At 45.4% G+C, this 26,506-nt stretch overlaps 1 protein-coding gene across 1 annotated transcript in view; it reads left to right on the top strand.

Moving 5' to 3' along the window:
• The first annotated feature begins 533 nt into the window (after window positions 1-533).
• gpc1b (glypican 1b) overlaps window positions 534-26,506 on the top strand; it is a 42,848-nt gene continuing 16,875 nt past the window's right edge. Inside the window, exons 1-2 of the mRNA XM_085930590.1 lie at window positions 534-841; window positions 24,592-24,750. Of these exons, the coding sequence (XP_085786716.1) occupies window positions 682-841; window positions 24,592-24,750 (319 nt within the window). The 5' untranslated portion in view covers window positions 534-681. The remainder of the gene's footprint in view (window positions 842-24,591; window positions 24,751-26,506) is intronic.

Raw genomic sequence — 26,506 nt, 5'->3', positions numbered from 1 at the left:
TGTCCACGCCGGGTGCGCTGTATGTTTGGATTGAATATTTTGGTCATATTTGCATTTGGTTTTACCCCCTTCCCATACTTCTACAGCTAACCCCGCTTGTGTTCCCACGGCGCATCAGAGCATTTGACACCCCACAGAGGGACAAGCGTTAACTGTGCGCACCTCCCAGTTCAGATGAGACCCCCCCCTCCGCGCGCGCCTTAACGCCTCCTTCCCTCCCTCCTTCCTTCCCTCCCTCCCTCCCTCCCTCCCTCCTTCCTTCCCTCCTTCCTTCCTTCCCTCCCTCCCCGAGTCCTTCCTACCCTCCCGGCTCGTCCTAATTGCCGGTACAGACGTTTCGTGCATGGGGCTGCGCAAAAGCAGACCACCGCACATCGTCAAACTCCATGCCGGATTATTTCTGAGTGGACTGGTTGGGTTGATTCTATAGCTCATTGTGAGTTCCCTTTTCTCAGCAGGACCTCTCAAACAAAGTGCGGACTCGTTTTTAGCGCACCGCGTGACGCGGGTTTATATATATTTTCTCTCTCCCTTTTTTTGGGGGTGGGGGGTGGGGGGCACCGGACGTCTGCCGTCACTTTATTGAACGCTTCGTGAGACGACTGTCTTCAGTCTCTATTTTCCTCAATTGCTTTCCTCCTCAATTTTATTTTTGCACTTGACTGTTGACATTGTGCCGGGATGGATTCCTTCATCGTGGCAGCTCTGGTACTGTGCTCGCTCACGGCCACAGCCTGCGGGGACAAAGGCGCCAGCAAAGCCAGGAGTTGTTCGGATATAAGCCACTTTTATACCGGCAAAGGATTCGCAGTGAACGGCATTCCTCAGTCCGAAATATCGGGTGAGTGTGAACACATCCGACCCTTGACTCGGTCCCTGAATGCACCACGAGCTGTCAAAAATGATTTGAAAAAAGTGACACAAAACGAACAAAAACACTGTTGTTCTGCACTTCACTTTGTTAAAGTCTAATCGGGGGGGGAAAAAGGGCGCATTCAATTCTTATATTGATCCAATCGACGTCGTGTCAAAAACATGAGTTGCCTTGCATCAAATGAAGTTGAAATGCATTGTAAAACAGAGATGGTAATGAATCCTTTTAGTTGAAAGATCTATTTACCCCACATCTACGTGCAGTTCGAACACATGTTGCATAGTGTGTGGCAATGCAGAACTAAAATCAGTGAATAGGCATTAAGAGTAAGTAAGCATAATCGCTTCTGGGATGATCAGAAATGCGTTGAACACGTTGAAGCGGCCGTTTCTGTGCGGTTCTACGCGCGAGCGCGCGCCTGACTGCTGGGAATTGCTGCTTATTATAAATGAGCAGCCAGTCACTTGAGCGTGATCGGTGAGAGCACCGTGTTACTCATCGCTGTGTCATCTGCAGTCTCATGTCAGCCTCTCTGCAGCTTAGACGTGCGCTGCGCGTCTTCTGGAATCCGGTGGATGGCTTTTAAAACACAGTGGGGAGGGAACATGCAGTGACAGGAAAGACAGCAGGTCCTGATGATGCATGCTTATGCGATTTTCCTACATCGAAAGAAAACGCTTTCTGGACATAGGGCACCTACGTGATGTTTGAATGTGCCCTCAGTATAGGGGTTGTTGTCGGAGCGAAATAAATAGACAGGTATGTTCCCAAGCTGTCATTCCAAGGTATCACCTCCAGTGACAAGCCAATGGACCATGTCTAATCAAACACAGGAGAATATCTAAGGCAGAATACAATATATTTCAATCCATTTTTCCAATTCAAACATGATACAGTTTGGACGATAACTGCTAAACACATAAATGTGCGTCTAAAATGGGGCCCAGCGACACATTTGGGGCCCAGCATGAATCGCTCACTTGAGCCCATTCAGATTGTCCGCTGGCTCGGTTGCTTTAAAGCGCCACGTTGTCAGCCGTGAGTGTGTGCTCAGTCCTTTTTTCACACCCCCACTAGCTTTTTGATATACATAAAAAGAAAATGTCATTTTCCATATATGCTACGGACCGCTACAAAATGGCGGTTGGCCCGCAAATGGCCATCAGGCCGTAGTTTGGACACCACCGCTGGTGTAGTAGCTCACGTTGATCAAAGAGGAGGCCAGTTAGTATCACAACCCGGGCTTCCTTAGCAAGAATGTCAAGTTTAAAAGTGTGAAGACTGCTGGCTTTGTCATGAAACTTTTCATGTCACCATACATCAAAAGGTGCAAAGGACCAAGTAGTAACCCGAGACTTTATGGCCGACCAGCCGGCTGTAGTGAAATAACGAATGCCCGAGCTCTTCCTCGCTATGTTTTTCCCCCTTCGAATGTGTGTCATCCATAATGCATTAAAGAAAGACCTCCTCCTTTCTTGAAATCAATAAAACGGAGCTGTACTCAAGTTCAGGTGGCACAGGCAGAGGAACGGAAGCTTTGACCATTTTCCTCCTCCTCCTCGTTTCTCCGTCTCCAGCCTGGAGGACATAAATAAGCACTCTGGAGTGGCTCTCGTCTGGCATATTAAACACCTGGGTAAAAACATGAAAGCTTCACTTGATGCTTCTCAATTCTGAGCCACCTGAATATCGAGGCTGAGGATGTGACACCGGACTCACGGCTGCACTCGAGGTCACCCGGCCTGGTGTGTGTCCCGACCGCCCGTATACAAATATCCATTTGCGCCACTGACTCGCTGGTTCGTTTCTGTGAAATGTTGGCGCCAGGTTTAATGAAGCGAGCAAATCAGTCTGTTGGCCAGAAACAAAAGTCTTGCAATGAAGGAATTTCTCCGTAGAGTGTCATTAGTTGTGGACCCGGCTTTCTTGTCATTGTTTTGTCGAAAAAGAAGGATGATTGATTGTCCTCCTCCCGCGAGAGGATAATTAGCATCAGCGCAACTTCTCTTTTGCTCAGTGATGAATGCTCCTCAACTCACGTTTTCTTTCTTCCTTTCTACTCTGGAGTGCACTTGAAATGAGATAAAAGAGTCGGACCGTTGATTGCAAGAAAAAAACAAGACGAGCTGCCCGAGACATGTGCAGACGGGGCTGGTAACGTTTTGCTCCGCCAGTGCGGGCATCCCCGTGCTGCCTTTTTGTTGTTGTTGATTGCCGCTTGCCAGAGGCTGACAGTGTGCCGCTCTGTGCTCTGAAATGTCATCTGGAAGTGCTGTGCGAGATTGTTGCTCGCCACCCCTGCTAGGAGCTGCACACTGACTCCACTGTGGTAGAGTTGGAGCGACAGACACGGGGAGCGACAGACACGGGGAGCGACAGACACAGAGAGCGACAAAGACAGACGCAGAGAGAGACAGAGAGAGAGACAGAGAGAGAGACAGAGAGAGAGACAGAGAGACAGAGAGAGAGACAGAGAGAGAGACAGAGAGAGAGACAGAGAGAGAGACAGAGAGAGAGACAGAGAGAGAGACAGAGAGAGAGACAGAGAGAGAGACAGGCCGGTCGCTCGGTCGGTAGGTACGGTCGCCCACAGCGACGGGCTTGTTTTGAACTCGGCAAGCCCAGAAATGTTTAATAAACACATCTCGGCTTGAAATTGCTCTTATACGTTTGACGGAGCCTAATGATAAGACCTTAACTAGCGGATGACTTTGGTTAAAGTCCTCACTGATTCAATCTTAGGAATGGCATTTGTCGTGCATCAAACATCCTTTAGCCCCTTATTGGGAAATGTACTAAATTTGGTAACTGAAGCAGGAGCTGCTAAAGGAGCTGGCTTTCAGACAGGAGAAAAACAATCCTATTGGCTCATAGGTTTATCCAACTAAAATATGTCATATAAAATATGTATTTTCGAATAGGAGTTTTTTTTTTATTTGCTTTAATTGCGAGCCGAATTAGGTGGGACAAAAAGATCAATTCGGGACCTAAACATGACTGAGAGGCAATTCTCTTCCCTCCTATGAAGCCCCCCATTTAAAGGGTGCAAGGTGTTATGATGCCTTTCAGCTAGCGAACTTCCCCGAGCCCATCAGGCAGCCACGCAGGCAGGCAGCCACGCAGGCAGCCACGCAGGCAGGCAGGCAGCCACGCAGGCAGCCACGCAGGCAGGCAGGCAGGCAGGCAGCCACGCAGCCACGCAGCCACGCAGGCAGGCAGGCAGGCAGGCAGGCAGGCAGGCAGGCAGCCACGCAGCCACGCAGCCACGCAGGCAGGCAGGCAGGCAGGCAGGCAGGCAGGCAGGCAGGCAGGCAGGCAGGCAGGCAGGCAGGCAGGCAGGCAGGCAGGCAGGCAGGCAGGCAGGCAGGCAGGCAGCCAGGCAGGCAGGCAGGCAGGCAGCCAAGCAGCTACAGACCAGCACTCTATTACAGCGAATTCACAAAAGAAGAAAAGGCTTGGAAAAAAGGAAGCCTCAGTTAAATATGTTGAAGAAGCTTTTCATTCCATGATGATTTCTATGAATGAATGGCTTGTTTTCACCTTGTCGTGGAAATAAAACTTCATCTGGAATGGCACTCAGGAGTGCACAAATGGGTGAAGTCATTTATGCATCATCCTGCTTATTGGTGATAAAATTCAGGCTTGTTCAAAGCAGATGTAGAATAAAAAAGTGAAACGACAAGTGCCGATATAAAGCCGAGCTAAACAAAGGGAAAAATGGAGCTAAACATTTGGCATTCCAATTCCAAACAGATGTTCACACTCCACTCCATTCCATTCCATTTCATTCATAGATTTACATGAAACCGTGCCACGCGGCGGTATTGTGAGTAGAATTCATTAGCAGATAAGCCAGCGCGCCCAAGCCTAATTGGAGATTGTCAGCGGAAAGGCGAGGAGACATCAACACTTGTTTGTATCTTGACTTGAAGGCCAATCTTGCCATCGCGTCTCTTGTCTGAGCTTGTTGACGCGTGTGCGTGACAGCCTTGTGTGTGTGTGTGTGTGTGTGTGTGTGTGTGTGTGTGTGTGTGTGTGTGTGTGTACGGGCAAATTGCGCAGCATAGTTGTTTGCTTTTTTTTTTTTTTTTTATCTTAATTGTCATTCCAGTGTACAAAGTTAAACACTGCAACACACCTTCAGTTCCATTGTTCATTCTTTGGAATAAGTGCTGCCGGAAAAAAAAAAGCAAAAGGTTAATCCGTTCTTAACTGAGCTTCTACTGAGGTATGCTATCTCAAATACCGCACAAGGGCATAACTTTAAAATTAAACTTGTAGGATTATCACAAAAAAGAAAAGAAAGAACACACCCGACTACCTTACAGAAAACTTTACAGCAAGGCTAACTTTTGAAATGACTTTGTATTTATTGAAGATGTGACTTCACCGTTCAAGATGATCATATTCAGATCATCGGACGGCACTTCACAGCGCAGATGGATAATAACCTGAAGTATACTGTGAAAGCAACCTAGCACTTGATCTACGTTAAAGTAAGTGTAGCACTTTGCTATCATCTAGTGCACAGGCGGGTGTCAAACCCAAGGCCCGGGGAACACATACGGCCAACCATATGGACAAATCCAAATCATTCATTACATTTTAAAAAGAATCTTTTTCAATGATTTGAACAGCTTTTACTGGTCTGATTTGGAAAACCAGTTGTTTTTCTTTTGTCGCTTATATCGGTGGAATCGGGCGCTCTACTAATTAGCATTGCAAAGCCGAGATCGAAAAAAAAAACCATGCGATCGAGCGGTCGGCAAGTCCCAGCTTTTCCCATGTACTGTATATATATAGCAAATGCTCCAAGTGACTCATTTGTGGAGAGCAAAAGTGTTGAGTAAAAATGAGCGGCTAAATCACAAGCGCATACAGTCCACGTCTCGGTCCCGGCTTTGGCTTCTAAATGTGCGCCACATGTTTGCTGTTCATTTGGCACGCTTCCACACCACAGGAAATGTGCCATGAAGGCGTCGTTTGGCCACCGCTTCTGCTCGTGTCCTCCCTTCAAACAGTCTACTGACTGATCAAGGAAGTGCTGCAAATGTACTGATAAGGGACAACATCTGCCCATCTCTGGTTTTGGTTCGAAGATCCTTACAGTGTGTATTTGATTCACGTGGCTATCAATTTGAGCAAGTACGTATATCTTTGTTTCAACCAAAAGTAATTGGAAAAAACAGCTTTGAATCTTGGGTCCAGATATCCATTGTCGCGTTTCCATGTTCTTGCCTGGATTTTATTCCTCCATTCCCCAGATACTGCTGTTTCATTCTTAGCTACTTTCCACCATTGGAAACGTGAGATCAGAACTTCTGCCATCCGGCGAAAAATCATATGGAAAACATCTAAACGTTAACGAGCTTCAGTGGGATTTGAACCTACGCCTCGGCGTCGACGCTACTCGGCGACACTCGCTCGACCGTTAGGGCTTTGTTTTACGACCCTCAACGTCACGTGAACTTGTGAACTTGTGCGCTTCTGCTTACGGCCACGGTGCTGACCCGACTTTCGACGGCGTATTAAAGCACAGTGTGACGTCTGCAGGCCCGACACACGGCTCTGCAGTTGTGCAATGAACTTTCTGGCATCTGCTTCTTTGCACTGAGGGAGAAGTTGTCACTATGGCAACTGCACAAGCAATGACACTGCTTGATGATTTGTTACCTCCGATGTTTTGGTGAGTTGTTAGGTCTTCTATTCTTCCATCTATTTTCTTTGTCTTCATTACGCTCATGCGTAAGATGGAATGAGGCCAGCTAGACCCTTGACTAGCGTTCACTGTCATGGAGACTAAGGAATGAATGAACCAACCAACCAACCAACCAAGGCATGCGTACGTATTTTTGGTTTGTAGGCGAAAGCCTCAAATCTAAAATAGCCACTGCAAATCCCGAAGCACCCGTCACATTCAAAAGACAGCGTGTATTCCACTTTGACCTCACGGAGGGCAAATGGAAGTTTGCTCCCCACTCACTCCTCCTGCGTGGGCAAGTGCCGCTTATCGGAAGCAAACGCTAATGCGAATGTGTGTTTCCAACAACTGGCCGTCTTTAGCTTTGACTTAGACTACCTGACGTCGTCAAGCAGTCAGCTCAGAATCTTTGCTCAGCCTCGTGGCTCTTTGGCCCAGAGCACAAACAGAACAGGACAGAACAGGACAGAACAGAACAGAACAGCTCACTTTAACACAAGTTTTCAGAAGTAGGAAAAGATTCACTCTTTTCCATTCTTTATTTCTGTCACTATTGTATATTTATAGATATTGTAAATATATATATATTTATATGAGTGCTATTTTCCTCAATAACCCACATTCCCCAAAAATGTTTTTGGGAAGGCAGGAAGGGATTAATGGCACTTCCATTCATTTCAATAGGGAAAAGTGTATTGAGAATCAAGTGTTTTACTGTTGAATTCTTTTTATACAATGAAAAAAAATAATTTGTAAATTGAGAAAATCTCCTTTCATCTCTGATCATACACTGTATTTCTCTCTAGCCAAGATCCAGTTATTTGATAGGAAATGTAATCAATAGATTGACATCTTCTGCTGTTTTATTGCGCGAGCGAGTCAGACATCAAAAACCTGCCTGCCGATGGCTCGGCGATATCATCTGTTCCTGTCTCTTTACATTCAACACTATCTGCTCTCTTCCCCAAGCTTTTATGTGTGTCTCCACCACAAGATCTCAATTTGAGATCAGCGAGGTGGCGTCTGATCGGTGAACCAATCAGCGAAATATGTTTGGCTCCTGATGTCTGGCTCCCACGACGCCGATTTAATAAAGATGAGACGCGGCAGGCAGCTCGTGTCCTTTTTATGCTCACACTCTAGCTATTAACATAGACGATCTCACTGAGAGTGGAAATAATTAAGGGTGCGTGTTTGTCAGTGTGTGAGAGCAACGCGGCAGGTGGGTCAGTACTTGTGAATATGTTCTTTGTGTCCAGCTTGCACCCAAGAGGTGCAAACATCAGCCTCCGTAATCACTGGCAAAGCAGCTGCGTGTTTCCAGTTGCGATGCTCACTCACTCCCACATTGCTGCTGACAGCTCCTTCTGGCTAGTACAGTGGCGGGTACAGTTTTGGGGAAAGGAGCACACGTGGGATCTCACAGCCCAGAGATCCCAAGTTGGAGTTTTAGAAGGATTACAATGAGCATCAAAAAGCGCATTTTCTATGGGTGTGAATGAATGCTTTGGTCTGTCTGTTGACCAGTCCGGAGTGTGGAGTAGTCTGCTTTTCGCTGGCGCACTCAGCTGCCATAGCTCACCTAGGCCAAATGCCACAGCTTGATTTTAGAAATTGTGGTTAGTATGCCTGGCTCTTAAAAACACATTTTTCTCCTCTTCTTTCCCATTTTGTATTTATGTTTTTGAAAATTCTTTCCGACACACTAATACGCTTTGAATGTTTTTGGATGGCTGTTTATGGTTTTGCATCATCAATTTCCAGCAGGCTTTTTAATTGCCTCGAAGATGAAAGCAACTTGTTTTGACAGAAGAGTGTTTTATTTCACGAATGCTTTATTTTCTTGATCTTTCTGTGGGAATCTATTTCTCGTCTCCCCACCCGAACTTTACGGACTTTCTGGAAAGCAAACAAACGCTTCTTTGCATTTGAGAGCACTTTCATGGTAAGCCTTGAGATCAGCGCTTTTCCTCTGCATGAAGTTCTTCTCATGACTAAAGCACTATTTGCTGTATTTGTGGCGAGCTGTCTTCCACTTTCCCTCAGCTGCCCACTCCCATGCCAACTCGCATCCGCTATGCTGTCTTCAGCACATTTTTGGGCGTAATTCGATAGAAAGATCTGCTTTGATGCTGACATCATTTGTGCGTGGCTCACAAAAATCCCAGTCGTGGTTTTCTTGTTGGGCTTGACCATCGCGGCTCTCTGGACCATGGAAGTAGCTGATGGAAGAGTGGGCATGACCGAAGCGTTACGAAGGTCTCGGAAGACGCGTAACCCGTAGGCAAGCTTATAATTACAAGCAATTACTGTCAATGTCATCCTGTTTGCTGGTAAAAGATGTGTTTTCATGACCTAAATGGCCTTTTTTTTTTTGCTCGCTTACACTATGTCTCGTCTGGTCTGCTGCCTTGCTGTCTCACTTGTTCCAGTCCCTTTCATTTGTTCATCTTCCCCTCGGTTTTTATAAAACATTATTTTGATAGGTAGGGTACATCCTCGATCCGTCGGCAGCCATTCACTTTGATTTACTTGCAGGGATGATTTTGCCGGATCATCAAGAAACCAACTAAAATTACAAATAGATAAATTAAAGTAGATAAGATGTTGGAGCGGCTAAAAGCAGGCCCAAGTTGTGGCCCGAGGCCTAGATTTGATTGAGGGGCCGACCAATAGATGCCGAGTTCCACCAACATGATATTGGTATGGTATTCTATTCACGAACGTGGCAATCGTGTCCATCGACCAGTTAAGTAGTTGTGTAACTTTTGTGTTTGCCTGATCTTTACCAATATGAATAGATTGTATCTTTGAGTTGAGTTTCCTCCTCAGTCTGCTAGGAACATTTTAAAAATCAGTTAAGAGGTTACATCTCTGTGTCTTGCCTTAAGCAAGCTGATAGTAAGAAAAAGGTTCCCAGCCACAGTCAATTCTCTTGTGTAACTACTTTATTTTACTAGCTGAAACGTCGCTCGTAACAAGTGGTTCAGTCTATAATATGCACACCCGACAGACATCCCCCCACCCCACCCCAGCCCACCCCACCCCAGGGCTGAAGGCAAGCGGTGAGCTAATGAACTTGAAATGACAGTGACTGATTTAGATCTGTTTTTTCTCCCGCTCAGTCAAAACGGAGGACGCTTGGTTTCGTTTGTCTCGGCGTGCCGGCGTTTTGGTCTCCCCTTATTTTCCCATCTTCCTCGCTCCCTCCCCCAGCACAGTCCTCCTCTCTCATGCATATTTGACATCTTCCAAATGAACTCCCTCAACTTGAGCTTAGCGCATGGCTGCTCACCTTGTGCGCTTTCTTAATGCGTTTGCTTTGCCCGTTGGACTGTGTGGAGATTTCAATCCATTGTTTTTTGGTTTCGCTCCGATTTAGAAAGGTTCATGCGAGCCCCTATGTAAAGTGGTAAAGGCCATATCGAGGGATATCTATATGTCTGTGTATGGACGTGCGTGTTCACCTTTCACCTGATGACTTAACGCCATAATTTTTGTCTGTGATATCCTCTGCTGTATTTTGTGCGAGCGTGTGTGCTTCTCTTGGCCAGCATGTGGTTTTAACTAAAAGCCTCGGGTGTAAATCTTTCATTGGTTTTGCTACCTTGCAGCTGCTTAAAAAAAAGAGCGAGAACGACATGGTGCTAGGTTGGTTAAACTGCTACTTTAATGATGAGTCATTTTGTGAGTGCTTGTGAAAATAATAGTTATTAGTTTTGAAGATTGGTCATCGCTCTGACACAAATGATTTGTGTGTAGTACAAGTTGTTATGTTTCATCTGGCGCATGTTTACGGGATCTGTCCATATCTGCGGTGTTAGAGTGCGCGACTTCCCGCTGTGGTGTGTGTCTTCTTAGTGGGCCTGCTATACTGCTAACACCATCACATTCTTCCCTTGAGGTCCGTTCTATTGCTCAGTCAGAAGTTGACTCTCAACTGGAGATGTGCAATGATGGATGAAATGCCGCCCGTTGAATGAAATGTGGTTTACAGTGGTAGTCACGATTTTCACAGTTTACGGATTCGTAGGTGAACATTTATTCAATGATTGATTGAAAAAAAAGTTTGTATTATTTTCCTTTTTTTCTTTGGACCATATCCACCCTATTCGTTGATAAAGTCACATTTGTCATTTTTGTGTGTCACATTATGGCAATGAACTAAGTTATATTGAATTGGGGGGCTTCATTTTGGCAAAAGCGGTGCTTTGCCACCATCTCGTGGCATCTATAGGCAATATAGATTGATGATCCATATCTTGCCGGATATGTACAAAGGGGTTTCAATGGCTGCTTGCCAATCGGTCGAAAGGTGCTTCTTTCATACGCGTAGGATCAAGTTGAACAACGAACTTTAAGCGTCGTTTTCTCCTGAAAACATTGAATGCTCGTAAAGTTGAATTTGGGTTTTTCCCCGCATATTCACATCCCAGCTTGAAGCTCCCTCCCTCTTTCCTTCCAAGCTTCCTTGCCAGCCTCACCTCACCTCATCTCATCTCTGCTGGCTCTGTGTCCTTGATGAAGCACAGCTGCTCATCCCTTTTTTTGTTTTCCGACAGTCGGGATAAATGGCCTGGGCGTCTTTCACGTTGCTGATGTGGAAGGACGGCGAGACGTTTTGGCTATTTGTGTCCCCGCAGCTCCTTGCTTAGGCTCCGGTTTCTCGACTGCTACATAAGTGGATGTACGTGTTTGCGCTTCTAAGTTTGGATTCAAATCACTCTCCGCCTACAGTATGAATTCATTCAGTATCATCAGATCTAACTTATTTAGATGTACGTATTTATCAGGCCACGCAACCATTTGTGGATGGCAACAGTTTTCCACACGCTGTGTTTTCCATTCAGTCATCTCAACTTTCTGACGCCATGTGACATTGCCCTCGGTCCGCTGTTTGTAGCCGCACGTTTTACGGCTCTCGTTGTTTATATGCGTGTTTATATGCGTGCGGCTTGTGTACTGCAAGAATCCGCCGTTCTCTCTTGGTGCCAATGCCGCAGCGGTGCTGAGAGCCACCAAGGTCAAGCAAAGGTGAGACAACTTTGACATACGTATTTTTTCCCCATCTGTTTGTTCGTGATCTCCGTATTTGAAATGGTTATTGTGCAAGAAGGCGCTACCACAAGATGGCGATAAAGGGCCACCTTTTTGTCAATGAAGCTCCTCAGCTCGCTTCAACATAGTTTCCCGGCACCGACAAAAATGGTAAATAGTCCAATAACGGAGGACAGATTCAAAAAGACAACCAGTGAGCTGTGGGTTGTTTAAAAACAACAAATCGACTTTTGCTCAGTGCTGCATTTGAGCATTCCTAAGTCATGACATGATCAAACATCAGAGTGAACTGACAACAAGATACATGGCTATGTATGCTTTTTGGATTATATTTATAGCTGTGTGTGTGTGTGTGTGTGTTTTGTTATGGTTTCCCTCTATAGAATAGCATGGAATGGATTCTAAATGTAACCTCCAGGGACATTATCGACTGGAGTTGCTCTGATGAAGCGCATTCACCTGTCAGGTTGCAATCTCTCCCCGCATGCAGCTTTCGCCATTGTTACCTTTTCACAAAAGCACTTTAGTGTCTCTCCAACGGCCACGGATGGTTATTGTGTTTGGCGGCTAAATAACATGCTGCGGTCGGTCGCTTGCTCCAAATGGGCCCGCTTGTACTGACGCCCCCCCCCCACCCCGTGCATTTTGCAAATAGCCCACCCACATCCCTCTGGAGAACACTGCGGCTAATGCACAATTGCACTGCTATAAATACACACTCACTCAAGTAGTCTTATATGTGATTATTATTTTATTACCACCTGTGAGAAGGGCTTTTTTTTTTGTGGTCGGTCCCCGAACCGGAGCGGGGTTAGGAGAAAATCGATGACTTAGTCCCATGAGTCTGACTATTAGTAGCGTTTGTGAAGCAAATGGCAAATGTGTGTTAACAGCATCCCACTGAATTGTGCATTGCTAATTGCCTTGCCAGCAGACATTTTTATTGGTGTGCAAGAGCTCTGCCTGCTTGTGTTCAAAAGGATGAGCACTGTGCAATTGGGCAATAAATGGTGGCATCTGCACAATGTTGACTAGAGCTTTTCTCATAGTCACTTACAAAATGCACTGACTACCTGTAGTAGTCTTCTGTCACTGTCTGTCTGTCTGTCTCGCTCTCTCTCTACCTACCTACCTACCTACCTACCTACCTACCTACCTACCTACCTACCTACCTACCTACCTACCTACCTACCTACCTACTGTCATCCAGTGATGCTACGCGGGAATACCGCACTGAAAGGCCACACTCTCTGCAGGGATTGTGGAATATGAAGCGACCAATGTAGAAGCACACTCGGTGGGCGTGTATTCCCTCAACTGCTTTCATGTGCGTGCAAATTGAAATGATGTTTTTGCACTCAGCAGCAGGTATATATATTTTTTTAATGTTTGAATTTTTGCTTTCAATAACAGATGTTACACAAGGTCACTGCTACGTGTCCTCTGGAGATTTTTTGGTCAACTTGTTGAAATGATATTTTGCAGTTTTTTTTTGTTTTTTTTAAGAAATATGATTGATCGTACCTTCAAGGATGAGTGTGCATTTGTAAAACAACCCGGAGTTTTTATGAGGAAATGTGTCCTTGCTGTTCAAAGAGCCGGTGGCACTTTCCTTGGTTGCGCACACACACGCACGGTGATTTTGAGGACACACAAATTACCGGGTGAGCTGGCAAACCATCCCTGCAGCCATTACTGCAGTTGGGAAAGGAAAGCTAACGTGCTGCCTTGAGACACGTGCCATAATAAGACTCCCCAAAAGGTCTCCAAAGTAAATGTTTTTTTTCTTCTCCACTCAACTTCGGAACGTTTAAATTTTTCTCTCGAGCATTTTTCGACGTAGTAGTGAACATAGGCTGTAACTCCTGGCAAGCTCTGCCTCTATTTCTCACCCAAAGTAGACTTTGATGCTATTCTGACGTGATGTTGTTTTGCGGCAAAAGAAACACCTAAACTCTGTTTTCCCTCCTTAATGCCATCTTGCTTTCTTTTTCTTTTTAAACGCTGCAGCTTTGCAAAAACAAACCCAAAAAGCAATTTGTCTGCAATTTGTTCAGGTGTACCTTAAACTGGGATGTTCTGAACGCATGCCCTAGCAGCTAACATAAGCAGTTGCTGGGAAATAGCCCATCAACCTGAGCAGATAACGTTAGCACGGCGTAGGCAATTTTACTTATCCTATACTCGTTGACTTCTCAAACTCAAGTTCGAACTTTGAAATGAGCGCAAATGTTTCAGCAGCATCTGCTATATGGCTGAATATGGCCATTCAATGATTCCAAGCAGCAAAACACAGGCCTGGTTATGGGCCGTGACACTGGCTGTTACCGTGGAAACACTGCACTCTCCTTCAAAGCTAATGTGGTAACATATTTATGCGTGTACTGTAATGTAGGTCAGGTTTTGCTCTTGAGAAGCTCAATTTAATATTCGTTATCTACGTCTAATGGAGGAAACCATGGACTGAAAGTACTTATTAGTATTTATTGATTTGGTTTCTGCAGCTCCTGATGATTAACACAAGCCCTGCAGAGCAGTCAGATCATGAGAAGAAAATGTTGTTTTCCTGGTCCCCATATTACAATTGCTGCATTAATAACTGGGCTTGTAAATTGAACTTGCACAAAGTGATGACTCATTTGGGGGCATGAGCAAAATGACTACACTTAATTGTGGATGCCATCTTTCATTGAAATGGCATCCATCATTTGTGGGCGATAGGGACCAAACCCTGCTGGGAATAGTGGAAACACAAGGACGAATGATAACCGCAACAAAAAATGTTGATTCACTAATTGCCTACATTGATAGTTTACATCAAATTAAATGACACCAAAATGACTTGGATTTACGATCCATTACCCTGAAATATTGCCTACAGATTATCCATCCATTCATTCATTTTCCGAACCGCTTTGTCCCCGCGGGGAGGTGGAATCGAACCCGCACCCTCCTAACTGTGAGGCGGACGTGTTACCCAGTGCACCACCGAGCCGCCGCCTACAGATTATTTGATTTCGAAAAACATGTGCATGTGTATTTTTTTTTTTTAAAGTATGCACATGTTGTAATAAGATGTTTTTTTAATTCTATACAATGCTATTTTTATTTATTTAAAATATATATATACACACACACACACACACACTCATACAGTTTTGCTCTGGATGTTTTGATGCAGCTTCGTGGAGAGAAGTCGACACATCCACAGAACATCTCCAGTCCGGGCGTGTAGAAAGCTCAGTCTCCAGAAGTTGTATAAACACAGCACACCTGTTACACAGACGCAGCGGGGCGCACGTCTGAGATAAAAGCCAAACCGCGCCCTACGTCTTCCAATGTCAATCTGTGAAAACAACCACAACTTGCGGTGTTCTTCTCTTTGTCCACCTCACCACAAAGTAGAGCAAGATCTAACGTGCCTGCTCTGCCTTGGCTTGGTGCTTGCTGATAGATGTGAAGTTAATGAAGGGTGTTCTTTTTGTCTGATGACTGATGCCAGCGAGCAGCATTTTTTGTACAACGGTGGGCTTTGTAAGGCAGCCAGAGGCTACGTGATGTCAGACCAGCGCTGGCCTTGAGTCACGTATTGAAGAACTGCAATCTACCATCTAGTTTTTATTACTCCTCCTCACAGCTGGCTGAGAGTTAGGGGTGGGTGGCGGAAAAGTAGCGCTTAATTCTAGCGCTTGATATGGCGTAGACACTATGGAGAGTGAGATGTATTTTAATAGGGCTTTTGCGTCAGACGGCGTCACGCTCTTGGCAGTCGAGTCGCTGGTGGAGAGAGGGATCCACTGGCAATTCCCGGGAGCCAAAATAAATGGAGATGATTTATCACACTTATTTTAGCTTGTTGCCAGGCTTGCTTGCTTCCTTCCTCTTTTTTTTAGGAAATGACTTTCCAATGGACAGCAGAGCCAATCGCCATTTTTCCTTTAACGTATTCCCATCGCTAGTGTCCCTGCGACTTCAATATTTCAATTCATTCAATCTGTGGACCTTTTCGTTGTGATTAGCAAACAACTTAAGAGTGGCACTTAAGCATGCTGTGGAAAGTAGAAATTGTTCTTTCTACCCAAAAATACAGCTGGAATGAATGATCGCATATGCAAGTATCCCAATTGCACAAAGCAAAATGGCGGCGGCTTCCTTCAGCGTGTCAACATAGTCTCTGTGATTGTGCCCACCGACAGCCTCCCTCGCCGTCTTCCAGTCTAGGCTTTTGCTCAGAGCCATTGGCCTGTCCGTCTCCCTCCCTGCGGCCTCCCTTTTAGCGTTCCCTCGCTGCTTCTCAGGCAGGCAGGCAGGCAGGCAGGCAGGCAGGCAGGCCTTAACTCCCCTCCGAGAGGAGAAACCGTCAAAGCTTTCAGCCCGGGCCAGCACTTTCTAATGACTCTTTCCAGTGAGCGAGAAGCTTTGTCCCGCTCCCATTACCACATCCCAGTCATTCATGAAAGCTACATTTTTTCCAGCCTTTTTTTTTTTTTTTTGCTAACCGAGGAAAGGACATGATTCTGCTGTTTATATTGGGAAGATGAGCTGTGATCAAACTTTTTCCTGTCTAATTTCCAAACTTAGTCGTTCATTTGCTCTTCCAGCATTCAATTAGAAATCACATGGCTGACTACATCTGATAATTACATTTCTTCTCTGCAGCGAGCAGCCGCCGCCGGGATGCGTTTGGAAATCTTAATCCAGTGCAGTGAAACAGAAGGAAAACTATTCCCACCAATTTTGCCAGTTCTATTCATAATTCATAAGGAGGGCTTTTTGTTTTTGTCAGAAAACTACAAGATGCCTTCACGCAGGTGGGTGCTTGACAAGAACGAGGAGTCAAATAAGAATGGCAAGACTTCAAACACTTTGATACTGAGGGGAATCTAAAATAGAATTATTTTCATCTGAAAAAAGCGGGCGTGTCGAACAAAATCTAAGGATAACAGCGGCAGCGAGGAGCAAAGCTTTGCGGGGAACACAAAATCACCTGGCAAATGATGGAAAAAAACAACATCTAAAACCTTGAAGTCAAAGTGCACATAAACACAGAGAGGAAAGAACTCAAAGTTCAGCAGAGCAGAATTTCTTTCTTTCTTGTGTGTGTGTGTGTGTCAAAGAAGAACCTATGAAAAGGCCTCTTTCAGGCCGGGATTGAAAGAGGGATTAGGTGGAGGCACACTGAGCGAAAAACACAAACATTCCTTGGCACATTTACCTGTCATAAAGAAACTCTGGCATGGGAGCTCGGACAAGCCTTTCGATTGCAAATGCTTCAGGCGTGTCGCTAAAAGGCTTCATCGGCCGCAAATGACCAAATCCGAGCTAATATTTATATCGTGTGCAAAACACTCGGCAAGCATTTGCACTGAGAGTCGCAAATGAATGTTCCACTTTGTCACAGTCTTGCGTTCTGGTTTGAATTGCGAGTGGCTTGATGTAATTGCCATTTGGCCGCATGGTAATTTCCTCCAGACGTCTTGTTGAGGTGCTGTCACCTTCAAATATGATGACATGTATACAAATAATGATTGTTCAAGATGCATAGTCAGCTACGGGGATAAATCCATCAAATGACTCGATGGTGTTTTCCACCGTCACGATGGTACTTTCCTCACATATCGTGGAACCATGTCACCTCAAATGAATTCTTATGTCATTATTTTGGTGCACCGCAGACATCCTGAAAGGGCAGTACAACTTCCCACAAAGTTCAACTTCATCGATTTTTTTTCAAAGTAAGTAAGGGCACAGCTGGTGCTCACTGTTCAATGGCCACACTGTTGCCGGCCCGGGATGACATTTGCTACATGAACGGTGGCGGTGGCCTGCGTAAGAACAATGACACGAGATTGATCAAAATTGAGATCGTTGTTTTGGCGTCATCCCCAGCATTTGTCTTTTTTTGCTGGCCTTTTTACCTCTCTATGTCGTCAGTGCGTATATTACATTTTGCTGAGTGGCGGTGAGGAAGAAAGGCGAGAAAGCGCGAGCGAGCTTGTCCTGACCTGACTTCAAACTAGACAGCTTGGCACGCATACGCTTTGGCATAACAGTGCTTGCCTTGTGTCAGGCCTGTTTTCAGATCTGACTTTTGATGTGACTCACGAGTGATGAGAGCAGATTGAGAACATACACAAGGAGCGTAAAAGGAGGGAATATACAACACTCTCACTTTGGAGGAAGCCATTGCCTTGTTCATTTAGGATCAAATATTGATCCTGTTTTATTGAAAAATGATGATGCTTCAGGATCAGCGGCGAAGGATGACTGAATTGAGATTGAGAGATAGGGCCTCACTATCACCTGATAAGTTACAAAATTCCCTCTGGTCAGAGTGAATCCAATATTTAACATCATTCTTATTTTATGATGTGGATTAAAGCGCAGATTGATTGAAGTTTGAACTTTGGAATCGCTCACCGTAGAAGCAGCAAAGAGACATCAAGCGAGATTCAATCAAAGGACTGGACCGATGCAGTAGGCGTCTCCGTTCCATTTCGCTCATTTGTGTGAAAAGAATGAGGTTGAGTGGAGACGCTCGGGTGTGCTCGGATGTGCTCGGGTGTGCTCGGGTGTGCTCGGGTGTGCCTCGGGTGGGCCTCGGGTGGGCTCGGGTGCGCTCGGGTGCGCTCGGGTGCGCTCGGGTGTGCCTCGGGTGTGCCTCGGGTGGGCTCGGGTGCGCTCGGGTGCGCTCGGGTGCGCTCGGGTGCGCTCGGGTGCGCTCGGGTGTTTTGTGCTATTTCATTGAAAGTGAGGAATTGTTACAGTAAGACGCAAAGGTTGAACCTTGTTTTCCAAAAGTATTCAATAATGACAGGCTATAATTGGACTAACAATTGATGTTCTTTTTACTCAGTGGCTTGACTTTTCCCTTTGCATAAACCTTCCAACTGCTTTTCAAAAGTCCCAGCTCACACTGTGCACTTTAGCCGCACCCCAACGTGAGTTCTTGTTTCTTTGACTGGCCCAGACGACAGCGGGTCTTCTTCTATTCTGCTGAGGTGCACGGAGCAGCGAGCTCGACTGCTTTGTTTGCTCTGTCACCATCGACAAAGAAAGGCTTGGACGGGAGAGGAGTCAAATCTTTTTCTCTCTCTTGCATACCTGTGCACAAGCACAGAGCTGCCTGGATTCACTCTCGGTTTCTATGCCGCCGCCATAGTTAAACGTTGCAACAATTTCATAGTGTCGTAGCCATCTGTGAATGGAGCGCTTGTGTTATTCACAAGTGCTGATTCAAATACTGACAAAACAGAATGTTGGGAAGATGAAGAATGTAGTTTTGGTTATCTCAAAAGTTCCCGCCTAGCTTTTATTGACGTTACCCTACTGTATGTTGTCAAAGTCAATCCCGAATAAGAACGCCGACTTTTCCCACCTGGAGGTCCAAAGTTGTTGATTTTTGTGTGCACGTTATATGACAGTTGTGTGTCGGTGTTGACGGCCTCTGCCAAAAACTCCATCCGTCCGTCCGTCCATCCGTCCGTCCATCCATCCATCATCCATCCATCCATCCATCCATCCATCCATCCATCCATCCATCCATCCATCCATCCATCCATCCATCCATCCATCCATCTATCCCGTTCACACAAATACAGCATAACACCACAGCAGTCAGTTCTCCAGACTCTGAAATGAGGTCACCCTGTCCAAAGTTACTCCCTTTCTTTGACATTTGCTCCCTTTTTGACTTTGCACTCATTTTCCACCTCCCCACAAAATGACACATGGACAAGCTCAAGTTGAGACATGTATTCCATCTGCAAGAGAAGGGTACAACTGGGCCGCTGTGTGTGTGTGTTCTGCATATTTGCCTAAAATGAATTTTGGTCAGCAAACACATTCAGGTTGGGGGGGAACAGGCGAAGAGCGGAATAAACCAAGTAAAAATAAGACTTGTCGAGGGAGATTGCTGGGAAAAGCGTTTCTTGCTCAGTGTTTCCACCAATGAGAACAGCTGTCCACATGCGTTGGCTCGCTGCGTCCCAGCGATAGAACCGGACAAGAAAACAACACAAAGTACTTAGAGGGCAAGAAAAGTCGACACCTGTGTGCTTATCAGAGCAGTCGGTCGATCACAACAAATTCACTACCGACGCATTCTTAATCCCCTTTGTCACTTGTAAACGTCGCCGGCCCCTTTTGAGCACAGCGACGCAAATATTATTCAGTGTTCTGGGCTGAGTTGCTTAACCTTGGGAGGAGTGTTTCATTAAATCAGATTTGTGTAAGTCAGCTTGGGTTACGATACTAATATGGCCAATGTGCCGGTAGAGGTCAGATCAAGTTTTGAGAGCCAGGGGAAGATGCCTTTAACTTTAGAAGATTAACTTTCAATGTTAAAGAAGACTTTGACTTTTTAACTTGAAAAATTCACGTGTGCTTGAGTGTAGTTGTTGGGATGTAATCTTGCATTATCAATTAAAGCAAGGAAATGAAGCCACGAGAGCTTCTCAAAATACCGTCCCTCGTCTCCATGGCTCCATGGTTCAGTTGTCTTGAACTTGATGTCAAATATGTTAGCATTTCATCTTGGAGTGACTGTTTTTGAATTGAAATGGTCTTTTTTTTTTCTCCTATAATTAAGTGCACTGTTATTATTAAAACTATTTGAAATAGCATTTCCCTCTTAGTCTTGTTCCCACACTCAGTCTTTGCACCATTCCATGTTTTATACACACGTACATGTCACGTGTGTAACATGACCCGTGGCCATATCGAATCCATTTCCTCGTTAACGCTGACATTGTCACACTTGCTCTCAAGTCGGATATCACAGCATCTGTTTTACATTTGTTGCTATGGCTGATCATAAAAAAGTGCCAGTTGACACATTTTGTGGTTTTACATACCTTATGTTTACATTTAATTTCATGTTGCATATAAAATCGATAAAACATACTAGCTTTGTTTGAGCCAAAAGGTAATCGTCACTGGGCTGCTCTTTTTTGTTCTTTGAGCCTGCAGAATGTAACAACTATTTTCTAATCAAATTTGAAAAACATGATGATATACCATCACACACTCACTCGTCGTAAATGCGAGTGACCTATGGCAACCGTGAACTGTGCCTGAGGCAAAAAGAAAATCAAACCACATATTTGAGAAAGTAAGATGTTGAAACCAAGCAGGAAATAATGAATCCCCAAATGAAACTGTGAAGTGCACATAAAAAGAAGTGCTGCATCAGTGGGTGTCCAAGAGGAGTCACCCAACATAAATTGAATGTATCCCGATGGGGTGTAATAACGTGGCATCGCTTCTCTTAACGGTACAAAAGGTCGACTGCTCTGCCGGCGGAGCAGGATCAAATTATGATCAAAGTCTCCGTGCTGGAAGCTATTTCTGTGAGCCCGCCCGCGGTCGGTTTACGTTACCAGACCAGTCCGGCAGCCTGGGTCGGCGGCGGGGTCGTCGGGTATACGGGGGCCGGTGGGACACATTTCAATAGTGCAACATAGTCTTATGTCGGTGGCTACATTCGTAATGCCCTGTTCAAGTGCGCCTTTGTTTATTGTTCGCCAAGGAATGGATTCGGCCGCTAATCTCGGAGTAGCGTGGGTACCCATTTTTCTATGACTCTCGTCGTAGAGTCCAGGTTTGTTTGGAATGACTGAAAAGAATTCTAATTGTGAGCAAGATGCGTCCAATCGTTTGAACCTGTAACAGGAATTCACATTGTAAGTAGCATGAAAAGAACTGTGTGTTATCATCATAAATCTACTGACATCATACTGACAAAAATGTCAGTCATAAAAAAATCTGTTGAAACCACATGAGCAAGGCCATTAAAGCACACCATCACACTTCCAAAAACAATTGTCAAGACAAAGTGCACAATCCTGCTTGGATTAGATTTCTCCACGTCTGCTGTCAAAGGCCGTGCATTGGAACTGCTGTTAAATAGGAGCATTCCACCCCCGTGAACAACAATAAGCACATAGTTAAGGAATTCTTCTCCAGTTAGTTGGCCTGACGCAGTTAAGGGCTTCAAATGAAAACTAGCCCTTATTAAATAAATCATCACGCATGCACACACACACACACACACACACACACTCATTAGAGGGTCGTTCGGGGTGGCTGATTGGCTTGCTGCCTCCATGCTGATTGGCCTCACAGCGGGAGGTTGATGAAAGAAGAACAGCAACCCTGTTGATTTCAATATATTTGAATAGATCATTGAATTTGCTGCGGGTTATTCATGTGTGCTTCTGTGTATGCTCATTTGTATGCAGGAAGCGTTTGTATTATGAGCATGTTTGGCCCATCAATCATGCCTGCAATGACGTTTATTCAGGCTTCCGGGATGATTTGGAAGCAATAAAGACAGGAAACGACAAAAACAGGCTAATCTCCAATGTATGAGAAGCAGATTTTGACTATGGAATGAAAGCAGGCTTTTGGCTGTCGCTTCACGTCTGATATTGGAAGCGTAAACATCCCGAGTGGTGTTCATTCAAAACAGACCTCCGTCCGTCTTGGTGATTTTCCACTTCATCTTCGAGTTCTGCACCAGCATTCAGCGCAAACTAATGGTGGTGTTCTCATTCAAGAGAACCATCCAAATAAAGCATTAACTGCTGCACTGGCTCGATTGTTTACAAAAGGATGCTTTTAAAGGGTTAAAACAACCGATTCAAATCAATTGTTAGCTAGGTCATTCATTTTCAAACTTGCAAACCAGGTACTGAGCTCTGTACCTAACAAACAAGATACTATAGCTGCCCAGCCGCCAACGGAAGCCAGCGGGCGGGAAGCAAGGCGTCTGTCTGTTCACGCCCTCAACGGCGCAAACATCCGTTTCTGTGTGCAAATTCTAACTGTGTGCGTCTAGAAAATAGCACAGGGAAGAAAAGACTCAGAGATGGTGATATATTTGATATGATGACATTTTCAGTTGACAACGTATCAGACCGAGAGCTGTTTGTTCTGCTTACCTTCGAGGAGTCCAATTTGAAAACACGCATTTGCTTACTCGGAACACCTTCCCCGTTCACTTTGTTTGAAGTGCTTGAACCGATGTCCGCAAACACACCGATGTTTATAGAGTCGGCCGTGTTTGTGTCACGAGCCACCTCCGACCGTTATGCTCTATTGCAGCTGACCTTTTCTAGCTGTGAGGCTCGTGAGTGCGCCCTTATGTGTGTGTGTGTGTGTGTGTGTGTGTGTGTGTGTGTGTGTGTGTGTGCGTGCGTGTGCGCGTGTGCGTGTGCGTGCGTGCCTACGTGCTTGCGTGCGTGCATGCGCGCGTGGGTGTGCCCTTGCACGTGTGTTTACACCTACAGACTTGCTGGAAAACAATCATGCTGAGTTTTATTTATAGAGACTTGACACGAATACTGCCAGTGTGTGTGTGTGTGTGTGTGTGTGTGTGTGTGTGTGTGTGTGTGTGTGTGTGTGTGTGTGTGTGTGTGTGAGTATTCTTTGCATGTCCTTTCAAATGACATGCGGAGGGAGGGAGGGAGGGAGGGTGGGAGAGCAGGTTGTACTGGAGGAAAGTGGGTGCAGGTATTTCAAGAAGCAGCCCAGGGGGTGACAGATTGCAGCTGACCTCTGAACAGACTGTATATTATTTCAACCTAAATCTTCCCCGTTCTCATTCCCTTGTTTTCTCCCACTGTTTTCTTCTCTGCTTCTTTGCGCTCTCTCTCATCTGCACTAGGGTATGTACTTATTCTCCCTGGGCATATTCTTCCTCTTCTCACTCTCCACTGGCGGCGGTGTGTGTGTGTGTGTGTGTGTGTGTGTGTGTGTGTGTGTGTGTGTGTGTGTGTGTGTGTGTGTGTGTGTGTGTGTGTGTGTGTGTGTGTGTGTGTGTGTGTGTGTGTGTGTGTGTGTGTGTGTGTGTGTGTGTGTGTGTGTGTGTGTGTGTGTGGCTGAGAGTCACAGCGTGACCAGTTGAGAAGGTGCTGAGAGGTGGGCACCATTTTACTTTTGGTGTTTGAGCAGGGTGAAATTGCCTTTACATTTGGCCCCAATGAGGTGCTTGAAAGGCACTTAGCGAAACTTGGCAGACACATAATCATTGACACGCGCACACACACACACACACCGGGAGTATCAAATTCACCTGAGATGTCTAGCTTAGACTACTTATTATCTAAGTTGAGCCAAATCAGTTAATTGTGGCTGCAAACATGCTTACTTTTAATGATCTAGCTGCTCCATATTAAAGTCAAATGTTTTCTAAGGAGGAGGCGGGATCAATGTCACAGCAAAGTTTGTCAGGTTAACAGCGTTTGTCAGGTTAACAGCGTTTGTACTGTACAAAGTAAGCTAGCTGGTAAGCTTGTTCTTTATAGTCTACACGCATCAAGGGCCAAGTGACTCAGCAACCTACGATGCTTTTAAGATGTTCTAGTTTCATATTTCCCCTCATCGTAATCGACGGGTGAGAGATGCCGAGCATTATGATGATGATTATCTCTGCAAAGGCGACACCGTTCTTTGAAAATCTCCCAACACAATCACGTTAGACCGTGCGAGTGTGCCAGCGAGAGTTTGTGCCTGAAAAATGAAGTCGATCTCTTGAAATGTAAATGAACGCCGCCACGCCACCCGCATGTTGCAGCCATCAAAAAGCCTGGCTTGACTGAAGTGCAATTTGCCTTTTACACGCTTTTCTCCTGATTTGTGTCGCAGATTGACTTGAGAGCAAACAGGGAAGCCGTGACAGGGAAGCTGTGACAGGGAAGCTGTGACGGGGAAGCTGTGACAGGTCGCGTTTGCTATTTGATTGTATGCGTTTATAGTATGCCAAAAACCTGTCTGCATCTCGCCAGGTAATCAGACAAGTGAGCCCGAGCCTCCTCCGATGCCAGCACGGCTTATCCCAGATAGTCGCGTCTACAGACGATTAGAAAGCGGCAAAGTGGCTGACACCGGTGACAGAGCCAGTTTTACTCATGCCTTTCTTCTGCTGTTTTTCCCCACCCAAATTCCCTCTCTCCAGGAGAGCACCTGCGCATCTGTCCTCAGGGTTACACCTGCTGCACCAGCGACATGGAGGACAGCCTAGCCGTCCTGAGCCGAGGAGAGATGGAGGGACTCCTCAAAGACGCCGGACGCTCCTTGCAGGTCTCCCTCGGAGGACAGTATAAGGCCTTTGATGGTGAGTTTTTCAACTAGTTTGCAAATGACACAACAGATGAACTTGCTTTGCAGTTCCTTATGAATGTACTTTGCGGCGAGTATTTCTGCTGTCATTGGTCAAGAAGGCAGCTGTGTTCGCTCCCACTATGACGCAAACGCCCCTTTCTAACTGCGAGGAAAATACCTGAAGAAAGAAACTGGATCGTTTTTTTTACAGTGATAAATCTCATAACCTTCTGACCACTTGAAAGGATATATATATATATATATATATATATATATATATATATATATATATATATATATATATATATATATATATATATATATATATATATATATATTAGGTGGGAAAATGATGGTTTTCTTGGTTTTGTAAAAATATTGGGTCTCTTGAATGACACCAATCATGTGTGAAATGAATGTAGCATCTAACTCTTGTGCATTTCCCCCGCACATAACAATAACATTGGGGCAAATTTACATAATATGCAATCTTTCAAATATTACCACCACAACGGTGGTGTCTCTAAGGAGATGGAAGCAGCAACTTGTTGTTATTCACAGTTTCCATCATTTCCTAAGTCAGAATTTCTATGAATAATTCTTATTGACACCAGCCATGATTTTTTATTATCATTTTTTTTTGATATCACATGCAGCGCATGTCGCCATCAGCCCGAATTGCAGAATTGCTCTTACAGACAAGCCACCCTGGAGCTGGACTAGAATGGCGATAGATCTTTTCAGATGAGGCTTTTCGCTACTTGGTCTGACCTTTTAGCCATCGCCATGATTGGTGGCCCAATGACGTTTGTTTACTTTCCCTCTATCGGACCGAGTTCCTCATTCCGGCGGTCCCGCTCCTTTTCACGGCGGGTGTCGCTGCCGCCGTGCCAAAGGAATACCGCTGCGGGGCCAAAATACACAAAGCTTTCCAAGACGTGCAAATTCCATAGTTGGCTGTTGGTTGTTAACCTTTGGAATTTGGGTGAAACACCTCATTTAGCAAAAGAGGAGCCAGTAAACAATGCTGACGCCACATAAACACCACTCGGCTTCATTCTGTAAACATTTGATGCTTTTACCTCACAAACTATGTGAAGAAATTGACTTTGACTTGCATCTTTTGTTGCTTCATAATGGAGCCATTTGCACAGTGTTGTGTTCATTTGGATTCCATTGAATTGTACAGCTGGTAAACATTGTCATACTTGAAGTGCACATTCATTGTCTCCTCTTGGTTCTTGGCTGCGTATTATTGGTGTGCCCTTACTTCACCCCATCAGATGGGAACTCCAGAGTTGGTGGTGGTCTGGAATGGAGTTTATGGGGACATTGAGGTCTAAAAAACATCTGTCGACTCCTCGGTAGGTACGAGAGTTGAACAATGGACTGGAACTATCTGGGCCAAAACAAGATATGTGGCAAGCCTGAAGTGTCCCCAGGTTTGTCAGAATGACACCTGAAACCGTGACTTTTGGGACCTCTTCGATATTCCGACGATAAGCAGACGTTTGCGGCGAGGAATTCATATTTTCTTCCTTGTTCACGTACACGAATCCTCTTTTTGATCTTTCAAACTTCCGACCACTTACTTCGTCCAAAGGGCTGCGCCAGTGACACTATAGCACGCTACCAGTCCTGACACATCTGGCTATGTTTAGCAGGGTGTGGACTAGCTAGCGCCATGTGACTAAGTGTAGGGTGTTACTGCTCCAGCCCAGGCAGCCTAGAGCTTTTTTTGCTCCACGGACGTTGGAAACGCTCCCAAC

This window comes from Syngnathus leptorhynchus, chromosome 14 (genome assembly GCF_054491065.1).
Source record: "Syngnathus leptorhynchus isolate UIUO chromosome 14, UIUO_Slep, whole genome shotgun sequence".
NCBI classification, from domain to species: domain Eukaryota; kingdom Metazoa; phylum Chordata; class Actinopteri; order Syngnathiformes; family Syngnathidae; genus Syngnathus; species Syngnathus leptorhynchus.
The sequence above is the reverse complement of the archived record's forward strand: the minus strand, read 5'-3'. Positions and strand labels throughout refer to the sequence as shown.